Raw genomic sequence first — 12675 nt, forward strand, 5'->3', positions numbered from 1 at the left:
TGCTCCAATAGTACATTAAAATGTATATCAATTAGAAATCTATAGACCAAAATAAATTGTACATTTCTGTTCATAATTGATCATTTATTTTCTGAGTATTGTATTGTGTATTCTGTTCAAGGACCAGAGTCTCCAATGAAGTTAGAGAGCATAGAGGAGACGACCAATAAAATCAGCCTGGCCCTCGAAATCCCAGAGGCGGAAAACAGAAAGACAGGTGGGTCCTCCGCTGGGCCGGTATGAAATACAGTGGTAACTGCACCCAGGCCTGTTGTGCAACTGCACTGCAGTTGACCCAGACACAAGAACTGCAGTTTTATTCACAAACACAAATAAACAGAACACTACAACAAAGCAAAACAAAAACCTAACTCCTCCTTTGGAGTGCTAACTAAACTTTTCACAAGTCTTAGCTAAGAAAACCGGACGGCTCAGTCATTTACTGGTTACAAAAACAAGTTACACACAGTGCACATAATATTCACTGTACCTTTGTTCAGGTGCCTTCACAGACCTTCACAGACAGCTGACACAGCCCTGACCTGCTTTTATACACCTGCCTGCCTAACTACAGGCAGGTGTCCCTCATTCTATTGGAGACCGGTGTTTAAAAAATGATCAGTATGACTGTTTATTTGATTATTTTTTTTACTGGTGCAACCTAATAAATTACTATGCCATTAACTTGCTGAACACACAGCTACATTCGTGTCATTAAATATTTGAATAAAATAGCAAACAATTTGATTGAGTCGAACCGAAAACAGGGATGTTTTCCCGGGAAGTCCAGTAAGCCTGTCTTGTGTTGGTGTGTTTCAGAGGAGCAGACGGGCTGCAAGTCAAACCTGTGTCGAAACGGAGGGACATGCATTAAAGGACCGGACTCCTACCTGTGTGAATGCAATGTAGGCTTTAAAGGAAAGCACTGTGAACTCTGTGAGTATGTAGAACAATGAGGTTCACTTTATTGTATACCTGTCTTAAATAAAATGATCTGCAACCTGCAAAGCATTGCTTGGCCTGCTATTACTAGAGTGATTTATCAAATGGATATTTTATCTCTTTCTTTTGGACACCTCATTGTACCTAAACTTCATACACATATAAACACATCACCAAACCCCATTCTCAGCTGCAGTACTGTCACCATCTTTCTTCAAGCCCTAAATTATGGGCTGTCCCTTAAACTCTCGTTCAAGTCATGCAGTCATACATGTTGCCATCATTAAGAGCTGACCTCATCATAACATGACCTTATTGTGTTTGTATGACTGAACAGTTTGTATGCCTGAAGAGTCCAGGGCCCTGACTGGTGTTTCTATTTGCAGTTTGTCAGAGAGTTTCTCACCCCTGTACACGACTATACTCCGAAACAAAGACCATCCCGGTCTGGGAGGGAGGGGTTTGCCATTACTTGTGAGTACAAATTATTATTCCTGTATCTTTACCCAGCTTATCTATTATTGAATGGAGGACAAGAGGCTTGTCTCAGTTGTTATACTATAGGAGAGATTCTCAAAGATTTCGACATTAACAAATATTTTTCAGAAAGGAAGAAGTGCAGCTGATTAAGTTACAAAACAGAAATAAACAAATGTTATAAACAATTTCTTGTAGGGGTTTGAGTTGCAAGTTGTCTTAAGTTACTTTTTCATCTAAGAATTATAATTGGTGTCTAACAATTTAGAGTGAATTGCTTTGAGAAGGTAGCCCTATGAATATTTTATTCAGAATATAATGCATGTTTTAAGTGTTCGGTGGCTGCCTTTGTGTCAGGCCCATAAGTGAAAGGTCTGGTCTGTCAAACAAAGAGTGCGAGAGAAAATAGTCTAACTTGATTAGAGGTAGCTTATAAAAATACTAGAAGTCAATAAATCTGAATAAAAAAGATGAAAGCTGGCATGAACACAATTAATTTGTTTATGTAGATTATTTTGTGGTTTATTATTTATCATTTGGCATGCTGAGTGTGAGATCTACAGTCTCAGTAAAACTATACAGTATGAAGTGTACAGTAGTTTCTGCTAATATGTTCCTATGGGAGCTCGAAAGAAAAGGTAAGTACGGTTTTGAGTTTGTCACAATGACAGCGACCAAGGAGGACAGAGTGAGGAATCTAACATTTACAGACCAGGAGCTAAATGTATTAGCAGCAGGGGGTGGGGCAAGCAGGGGCACTGGCCCCTCCAATAATCATCTCCAAAATATTGATTTCTGCTTATCAATGTGTTGCGTTTGCCCTTTCTGTCACTGACACTCACAAACTGAACGTATTTCCTCATAACTATGGACGCGCATGTACTCGGTTTGCACACGCTCTGCCATAATGTGCAGTTAAGGACCGGCTCGTGTGTCCCCTTAATGTTTGAGTCCAGCTGCAGTAGTACAATTAGTGGAAAAAACACACATTTTTAAAATGATGCTATTTTATGCTAAACTGAAAACCTGAAAACTGTTCATATACTAAAGGGAAAGCACTTGTGAAGTTGAATCAAGAATTTTAATGCAGAGTTCCTGAAATGCAGTACGATTTATTTGCACACCACATTGCGCCTATTTTAACGCTCGGCAATCGGACAATGTAATGTCTTTGCCAGAATTCATGAAGGTCTGTAAAGACAGTCAAAGCAGAGAAAGTAATTGTAACTGAATATGTATGTTTAACTCTGCAAATCAAACAAATATTTGTTTGTTCAACTTCATCTCTCTCTGATCTATTTTGTAATATTAATCAAAAGTCAGTAAAGCACTCGCTCAGTCAATTAAAAGTTAAGTACAACGTCGCATATCTACCCCCCTGTGGACTGGGGTATAGGCGGATATGTGAAAGTCGGATCTATAAAAAAAGTATTTACACATCCATAAATAGGTTAATGAACAAAAACAACACACAAACTGCTTTAAACATGGGGACATTTTTTACTTTAAAAGTAAGCAAAAGCTGCATTTGCTGCCAATGCTATTACTCGCGTAGCCTACTTTTAATATTTATTTATTTAGTGAGGCGATTAATTGAACAGGGCAGTTATGTGGCGGTCGGATATGCGACGCTTTACTGTATTTACATTTCAAAAGGTGTTTCGCGAAACGTCACTTTTTTTTACATTAGATGACATCTGATTGCTTGTTTTTATGACTGCACCTCAACTCGCACTCTGTGTACATTCATTTATTGGACATTTACAGTTTCTTTTGTATATTTTAATGCTATTTTAAGCATTGCCTACTTAAATATCACAAGTACATAGTGACTATAAAGTGTTGCATATACACCTGCCTTGTAATCTTCGTTTTTTCTGGACTGTCTGAGGATCTGCGAGTACATTGTAACACTGGAACGGAAATCGCTATTGAAACAATCTTTAAAAATGAAACAAACTTTTGCAGGAAACAAGAGTCATTTAAAATGGTCTGTGTTGGCTGCAAAAAAAGTAAAGCAGACAAAATAGATTTTTTAAAAACAACCTTGAATGACATTTTCGAGTTTTGTAAACCTTTAAAATGTATGTTGACACATTAATTACAATGAACGTGTAATTCCCATAGACTGTTGCAGTGTATATACTAAGTAAGCAGTAAGTTCATCTGAATTAGCAGTTGTAAAGCTCTGTGGGATGAAAATAATGTACAAAACAGTTGTCTTGATCATCAGTGTCCTCGTCGCATACAACACAAACAGACTCAGAATCGTTCATTTTGCCATTTAAATATTCTTTGTGTGCTGCATACACTTAGGGAGATACTCTCATCTGAGTGTGTCAATGTTAGGCACGGCTCCACAATTCAGGATCTATTTCATTAAAAAACTTCATAATATTTCATTGACCAGCCATTGTATCTGTATGTTTGCTGCACAAAGGCTTCCACTAATTGAAACGTGTTGACATTACATGTTTCTCCACTTTCTGTGCTCTCTTTAAACAATCCTGTGATTGTGACCTGCTTGTTCGTAATTGTTTAGCCTGAACTTCAAGTTTGTTTTTCTTGTTTTTATGTACTGCGCTGTCAAGATGCTTGTCAATAATATCTTTTCTTAGATGATCCAAAGACACATTACAAGTTGAGCAAAAGAGAATCCCACCATCTGCATGCAACTTCCACTTTTCGTAGCTCTGAACGCAAGCTTCTATTGAAATGCATTTAGTTTTTTTTTTATTTGTCAGCTGTCTACATTTTAATGTTAATCATACACTGCAAGCTAATAAATCAACAACATCTAAACAACCATTTTAAACTTCCCGCCTCTGACTCACATGTTACGTCATTGTACAGTATGAAGAATTCACCAATCATGAAGCCGTTATTTGTTTGACTCTGTTGCCATGGTAACCAAATTCACGGCATTGACGTCAGACCGTGTACAGCTACTGAATTTTCCGGGCCCCTACATAAAGGCTAGTATGATCTGTGCTCAATCTGTATCTAGTTATTGCCTCCTTGTCACACAGACCTGGTAACATCTGCCTAGTCCGAAATACTCTCCCTGACTCTTCTTCTCGCTCCCCTGTGCAGCTTTTCTGCTGGTTCTGTGACAATGCCTGGTCTGGTGACCACAAATAATAACCTCAGGGAATACACAGCAATGTGTACTGCACTGTTCTAAATAACGGGCTGCAGCCCCAAATAATAACACAATCAGTTTACACACACAAATACACACACGATCACAAGTCCTGAGTGAGTGGTTTCAGTGTAAGTGGACAATGGTGCAGTGTTGTCCAGGTTTGTACTGGCCTTAAGCGACAGCTCCTGGATCACGTTTAGCCGTCTAATAATCACAAATCAAGCACAGTATTAGCAATGACAAAACAAACAGACACTCACAATATTATCAATCTCCTTTCTGGTTCATCCTTAACCATAACAAAGGAACAGATCACCTCGCTACGTCCCCTAATGTACTGTCAATCACGGCCCATTAGTAAATGATTGCAACCGCTCCTCCAATCCATCGCTGCCACATCGCTTCCGTTCCGGGTTGATGAATTGGTGTACCGTACCTCCAACTTCCACCTAACCCTGGGAATGAATTGCCTATCCATCCAGTCCAGGGCACTCTGTTCCCTTTATACAGCGCCCTCACAGGTCAGGACAGAGATTTATCACCAAGAATCATTCTGTCTCTGTTACAGGTTTGCATATCAAATACCTTCCTCACAGTATTTTGTGACGTAATTTGCATACATTTCCACACATTAACATCATTCATTATATTTAAATGACTCAAACACGGTACTTTTTCCACGCTTTTTTTTTTCCACACGCTAGGTTGCCTACCACTGGTTAGTGAATACAGCAGGTGTACACAGCACACAGTAAAGGGGCTGACTGCGTGCATAACGTCTGCTCTCAGACACAGGATAGATAGTTAAGGGTCTGACAGTAGGGATTAGGCTCTGTGGTTTACTGTTCGAATTGGGAATGAACAATGCAAAACAATATGCAACTGAAGAGCACCTGAGCAAACAGACAGGTGAGTTTTAAACGTGTAGTAATTAAGATTTTAAAAATGTTCTACTTTTAATTACCCTCCTTACCTTTTCATTGCCCCCTTTTTGTTTGGATACAGTAGTTATATTTTTCATTTCCAGTACATTTTCTTAAACATCCCTGAAGGTAAACCATTTTAGTCCACCATCTTGCTCCGCTCAGCAAGAACCACACTGCGATCTGCTGAAAAGAAATGGAAGAGAACCAAACTCCCGGCTGCCCTAGACCTCTACCGCACTCTCATCTCCTCCTTCTCCTCTACTCTCTCCTCTGCTAAATGTACTTATTTCCAATCTGTAATCCAAGCCTCCACAACTCACGTAGACTATTCTCTACCTTCTCCTCCCTCCTAAACCCCCCCTCCTCCCGCCTCTATCTCCTCTAATGACTTTGCCTCTTTCTTCTCTTCTAAAATCTCAGATATCCGCAAACTCTTTAACACCTCTCCCTACACCCTCACACTCCAACCCCTACACCCACTGCATCCCCTACTAACTCACCCTCCTTCTCCACCTTCTCTCCCCTCTCAGACTCTGACATCTCTTCCCTGCTCCAGGGTCACAAACCCACCACGTGTGCCCTGGACCCCCTCCCCACTCACCTCTTTCAAGCTGCTGCTCCTGCTCTACTTCCCTTCATCTCCTCCCTTCTCAACACCTGTCTCCTTTCTGGTCTATTTCCCTCTGCCTTCAAAAAAGCCTCTATCACTCCCCTCCTCAAAAAACCTACCCTCGACCCCACCTCCCTCCAGAGCTACCGTCCTGTCTCCCTCCTACACTTCCTCTCCAAAACCCTCGAGTGGGCTGTACACCGCCAGCTCTCTGCTTTCCTGTCCAACCACTCTCTGCTCGACCCTCTCCAATCTGGCTTCTGCTCTGCTCACTCCACTGAAACCGCCCTCCTGTCTGTCACCAACTCTCTAAACTCTGCCCGAGCTGCCTCTCTCTCCTCTGTCCTAATTCTCCTCGACCTCTCTGCTGCCTTTGACACTGTTGATCACTCTATTCTACTATCATCTCTTGCTGACCTGGGGATCTCTGGCACTGCTCTGGCCTGGTTCTCCTCCTACCTCTCCAACCGCACTTACCAGGTAACCTGGCGTGGAGCAACCTCCACACCTCACCCTCTCTTAACTGGAGTCCCCAAGGGTCAGTCTTGGGTCCTCTCCTGTTCTCTCTCTACACCCGCTCCCTGGGCCCCCTCATCGCATCCTATGGTTTCTCATACCATTTCTATGCTGATGATGCTCAGATTTTCCTCTCCTTCCCCACCTCTGACTCCACCATCTCCTCCCGTATCTCTACCTGTCTGTCTGCTATTTCCTCCTGGATGCACTCGCATCACCTCAAACTCAACCTCTCTAAATCTGACCTCCTTTTCTTTCCCTCCTCCTCCCCCTCCTCTGATCTCTCTATCTCTGTTCCTCTGGAATCTACCACACTCTCTCCCTCTTCCTCAGCTAAGAACCTTGGAGTCACTCTGGACCCCTGCCTCTCTTATTCCCAGCACATCTCCACTCTGGCACGCACTTGCCGATTCTTCCTGAGCAACATCCGAAGAATCCGACCCTTCCTCACCAACTATGCCACCTAGCTCCTGGTCCAGGCCCTGGTACTCTCCCGCCTAGACTACTGCAACTCCCTCCTGGCTGGCCTCCCTGCGTCCGCCACCCGTCCACTCCAGTTCATCCAGAACTCCGCTGCTCGCCTGGTGTTCTCTCTGCCTCGCTTCTCCCACGCAACTCTATTGCTCCGCTCACTCCACTGGCTCCCGATCACTGCTTGCATTCAGTTCAAGACTCTTGTACTAGCCTACAGATGCCTTGACCAGACTGCACCCAGCTACCTCCAGACCCTCATCTCTCCCTACACCCCCACTCGACCTCTCCGCTCCTCCTGCACTAGAAGACTGGCTGTACCTTCTCTATGCTCCCCTGCCTCCAGAGCCCGCTCCTTCTCCACCCTCGCCCCGCAGTGGTGGAATGACCTTCCTACAGATGTCAGGACTGCCCAGTCCCTGACCACCTTCCGGCACCTCCTCAAGACTCTTCAGACAGCACCTGTAGAACTTTTTTCCCTCTGGACACTTATCACTCTTCCTTAAATGTGCTTTACTTGCTCTTATCTGCCCCCTATTTTACTGCATTTAATCCTGTACTTTAGAGTACTGTAATCTGTCACAAGTGTTATTTAATTGTAGTATTTTGTATTTAATTATATCCTGATGTAACTATCACTGACACTTATCTGCTCCGTTATTGAATCATATTTTGTCATATACTTGTACTTGCTAGAACCGAAATCATTGTATTTTTTATCTTGCTCTTAATTGTATTTTTACTTGTACTGTGATTCTTGAAATGTATTTTTGTTTACAACTGTAAGTCGCCCTGGATAAGGGCGTCTGCTAAGAAATAAATAATAATAATTAGGCAGAGATAGACTTAGGACAGTTCTGTACACAGAGAGTGGTGAGGGTATGAAATGGATTACTTAGGTAGGCTGTTGAGGCAGAATCTCTGGGATCCTTTAAGACCCAAGTTCTGAACTCTGAGTTTAGAAACCAGAGAAGTTTAGATGGGCCGAATGGCCTCCTCTCGTTACTAAACCTTTTCTAGTACATTTGGTATTGTGCTGGAAGCCAGTGAAGTGCATTGCATTAATGTGGTCTAGGTACTTATTAGGCCTGTGACGTGTTATTTTCTCCCTACAGGTATAAACGAACCTATAAGGTTCATCAGGACATTTGTTATAGGGAAATCTGTGAGCCGCTTTCACAAAAGAAACTTCCAAGTAAGTGCTTTACGTTTCTCAGGGAGGCTAATTGCATTCAGTCCCAAAGTTGACTGGACCCATTGTCGTTGGTTACAATTAAGATCGTTCTAGATGTTGTATATCAAACACGCCATGCCTATTCAATAAGGACCTGAGGTTTAATATGAACCGCCACTAACATTCTGTATTTTTGGAATCTGAGCGTTACCTTCAGTCCTCTGATTGGTTGAGATTCAGAAGTTGGGTGGTTCACCCAATCACAATACAAGAACCTTCCGTTTTCAGCACTGGTGGTAAATTAATCATATTTTGGGTACCGCTGAACTTGTGAGATGGATTGCTCACTAAATTATCTTGTCAGGATAAGAGAATATTTAGTGAGCAAGTAGTCTAAGTGAGGTTATCCTGCAACAAACTCCCCATCCTGAGTTGTGCTGCCTTCCTAGAAACAGGAGAATATTTCAGGGGATCCGTTCTACTTGTGAGATGTCTATCTTATTAAAATGTGCTGCATGTTTAAAGAGGAGATGATTATCTTTTCAGAGTTACCAAGACATTTAGTAAGTGAGGGCAATAATCTCTCCCCCACCAGTCACTCTCTAAATAATTTGTTGTTTCTGTTATGTCGGTTATATAAAATCCACTATAAATACCTTGTCTATCATCAACCAGTACATTACGTCTTACTCTTATTAAAGTTTACCATGTTAGTACAGTATAATATTGCACTTTTCTCTGCTCTCCCCTTGTTATACTATGTACTGTATATAGCTGGCTTTACCATGACTATTGAGGGTTTTTGCAATGACTTGACATGCTTGCCTGTGCTTTACACTTTGCTATACTTTTATAATGGCAATCAACTTTTATAAGGGATATCCTTCATTAATTTTTTGGATCTAATGCTAAACAGATGAATTTATTCGATAGATTCTTTAAGAATATATACTGAATTTCCATTTTTTTTGTGTTGATGACCCACATGTTAACCATGTGTCGAATTATTGCAGAAAGCTGTTTTGTTTAATTCATCTTTGTTTATTGTGTGAACCCGTGAAATGCTTATTCCCAAAAATTATTGGATTGGGCACTAGATAACATCCCTAGTGTCACATTCCCTGTAAGTGCTAAGATTAAGGTGTTTTATTGAATATCTCAGAATAGGTGCAACACATCAACATGGAATTGAATTCCTGAACCATGTTGGGGGAAGAAAATGTAACACCTCCCTGATTTTAATTGGTTCTCTCTTTCTTTCAATCAGGAGACAGGCGATTGTATAGGCACCAGTGAGTTAGTGAGTATTTGAAAGTTAAATACTTACTGTATGTTCTGTTTTCAGCACAGTTTTAGCTGTAGGAAAGAATGAAATACAATGTAAGTGGTTGGCAGATTTACTAAGCTTGGGCCCCAGTGTAAAGTTTACACTATTTGTGTGTTTTTCAGACAAATCTAGAAATAAACCATATTTAGAAATAATACCTAAGGTAGCAATGCTCATTTATGTGTGAATATATCCTGGAATATTATGGATATAGTATTACAGTATTCTAAATGGCTCTGAAGCTATTTGTATATCAGTTATAAAATGTATATCAGTGTTATTCTATTCTATGGATGTACAGATTAGAAATATGCTCTATATTACAGCAAAGGTGTCTTTGAGACTCATAGGAACATATTCTCAAAGGTATTTACTCAGTTAGCATACTTTTTTTTCTGGAAGATACACATTTAGAATGAATTATTTTTTTATTTCTACTTTGGTCATTTTTTACCTTCTGATACAAATGCTGAATTGGTGTAGAGTCTGAAAATCTAGTCCATAATTTCAGAATACCTAGGTTGACATGTGTTTTGTTTTTCAGAAAGGAGCATTTAACAAGATCAAGGTGAGGGTCTGGGATTCCTTGGCAACCAGTTTGGTTTCCCTAGCAACCTCTCCCCTCCCAATTGCATACACTGTAATCTCTCAGAGCTATTCAACTGGAATCCAAAGTTCCAACTCAAAAACATTGAACCCTTTACACATCTACCAGCTTCAAGAGGCAATCTATGACAGCCTCAAATAACCCACAACCTGCTGTTCTTTCACATTGCAGGTTATTTCTCCAACACTTCTGAATTCTAATTTCACCTCCTTTTCATGTCATTTCCTTGCTTTCCTTACTAGCTTTTTTTATACCTGAGATTTTAAACCTTCTGAACCAAAATTCATAGACTGACATTCAGTCTCCTGAAATGGAGCCAAAGAAGAATACTTCATAAATAAATCAGTAGCAATGACAGATGGTTATCAGGGACCAACAGTGCCTCAAATCCAGAATTACAGCGAGAAAGCATGTTATTGTTGTCTGATATTGAATGCGAGTTTTTAATCTTTAGTTCTGGGTAAGGGGACAACCCCCAATGCTCAACACACCCCTCTACCAATTAACCGGTGCATTATAGACATATCCCAGTTGTCTGTCTTTGCTTTTGTTCTATTGGGACCCTCCACCCCCTACCTCTCCACCATTGTAGCTTGCCCTTGTTCTAAGATACCCTTAGTCATGCAAATTGAAGTTTATTAAACATAATCCATTCAATAAAATAATGTGTGTTATTGCGGGGGTGGCCTTAACCAAATAGAAGCTACAATATGTGTTTTTTAAATTCTCTGTGCTTTAAAGAACCATATAGTTGCTTAGTCTTTAAAGAGGGGCATCAGAGCAGTGAAGCAGTGCCATTCAGTTGGTTGGAACCGTGGACTGGATGCCAGGCTATCTTGGATTCAGACCCCTGCTTAGCCACTATGTGACCCTGGGCCCAAGTCACTTATCCTGCATGCTTCAATCCCAGAAACTCCCCCAAAACAGTCAGTAGGGCCCACCTGGGTAATTAATTTTAATTACATGAAAGGTATATTTGTATTTGTATATCTCGGTTAAACTCTGTCAATGAACCACATCCCGAGCTAATCTTTCTCTGCTAGTGATTTTGTAAATAGTGTTTATATGATTTTTTTTTGTTTGTTTTTTGTAGGTGAATATTTTAATAAAGTCATTTTTATTTCTTTTTTTTCTGTTAATATTTTAATCAGGAAATATCTAATACGTGCAAGTTGGAGGACTGAAGGATTTTTGTTTTGGTATATCACATTATTTTTATTTCCAAATTGGAAATCAATGTTCTTGTAAATATGTCTAGACAGATGGATTGATGGCAACAGGTTGCTACAGGTCACATACTGGTGGCACTTTTCTGTATCTATGGAAACCAGCTTCCTCAGCTTTCCAGACAGTGACAGAACTCTTGTTCTGCAATTTCTAACAAAAATAAAACAAACCAAGTTTGAGTGTGCCTTAAGTCATAGAGTGGGTGTGTATCTCACTTGCTCTGTTACACTCACTGAAATAGCCTATTGTAACTATGAAGCATTCGTATTAGTCTCGACCATAGCGGTGTTGTTTTTTGCTTTTTTACATGATGGATTGTCCTTCTATGTATGGAAGTTTAATTCAGCAGCACCATACATCACTGTTATAGACATTGTTATAGGTCGTAAAGCAGTGCTAAGTCTTGTGAATTATACAGTTGTGCAGGAGAAAGCATAGCATGGGAAAAAGCAAGTTGATTCTCTGCTTCCCTGCTTTAAAGTAGAACAAATATCTGAGTCAATAGATTAGAAGTTGTCCTCCATGGATAAAATGAAGATCCCAATACATTTGTGTTCTCAATGGAAGACATCTTCCAATCTCAGCTCTCATGACATTCTGTCCCAATGTTCAAGACAGGTTTCAAGTACAGTTCTACAAGACAATCACCATACCATGATTTCCTAGAAAGGGCATTTTCTCAGCTACAGTATCAATTGATGTAAAATTCGAAGAGTCTTCCAGAAATGTCTTTTTTCTTTTTTGGACCAAAGCACTTGACATTCCTTTGTTAGTGCAGGACTTGCATGGAGAGAAGCAAAGCCAATCCACTAGATACTGCTTTCCATTGGCTTCAGCCAGCAGTGGTCCTTCAGCTTCTCAGTTAGAGATAAGTTGGGAAAGCAAACTGGACTGGGTGCAGAATGGATTCTTCCACAACTCAACAGTACCACCTGCAAGGGACCTGAAGTATGAATTAACCTGTAAACTGTTACACACTTGGAAATGTGATTTTAATGAGAAATAAATGTACAGAATGGTGTAAACATGTCTGGTTTGTGTATACTGTCCTCTCTCGTGAACACACTTACAAAATTTACAGAATCAGCCAAAGACGTGTTTTGTGAGGGCAGACCAGGTAGCTGAGAAGGGATAGGTACCAAGAAACACCTGTTTAAACTTGCTAAATCTATTACAAACCTCTGCATGTGCCTAATTACATTTTAAATAGCCAGATAAATCATAATGCTACACACCTCACCCTCCACAGAGAT

General features: G+C 40.5%; 1 protein-coding gene across 3 annotated transcripts in view; it reads left to right on the forward strand.

Annotated features, from left to right (window-relative positions):
• The window catches only part of LOC117416464 (sushi, nidogen and EGF-like domain-containing protein 1), an 83348-nt gene extending 70903 nt beyond the window's left edge, over positions 1-12445 (forward strand). The window contains exons 28-34 of one of the 3 annotated variants that reach the window (XM_034027546.3): positions 122-217; positions 820-936; positions 1329-1416; positions 8203-8282; positions 9529-9561; positions 10133-10156; positions 11347-12445. In XM_034027546.3, the coding sequence (XP_033883437.3) occupies positions 122-217; positions 820-936; positions 1329-1416; positions 8203-8282; positions 9529-9557 (410 nt within the window). In that variant the 3' untranslated portion in view covers positions 9558-9561; positions 10133-10156; positions 11347-12445. Of the gene's footprint in view, positions 1-121; positions 218-819; positions 937-1328; positions 1417-8202; positions 8283-9528; positions 9562-10132 lie in introns of all 3 variants that reach the window. The other 2 variants (XM_059034614.1, XM_034027545.3) reach the window with 2 other exon arrangements.
• Positions 12446-12675: the final 230 nt, after the last annotated feature.

The sequence above is a fragment of the Acipenser ruthenus genome, chromosome 12 (genome assembly GCF_902713425.1).
Source record: "Acipenser ruthenus chromosome 12, fAciRut3.2 maternal haplotype, whole genome shotgun sequence".
In the NCBI taxonomy this organism is placed as follows: Eukaryota; Metazoa; Chordata; class Actinopteri; order Acipenseriformes; family Acipenseridae; genus Acipenser; species Acipenser ruthenus.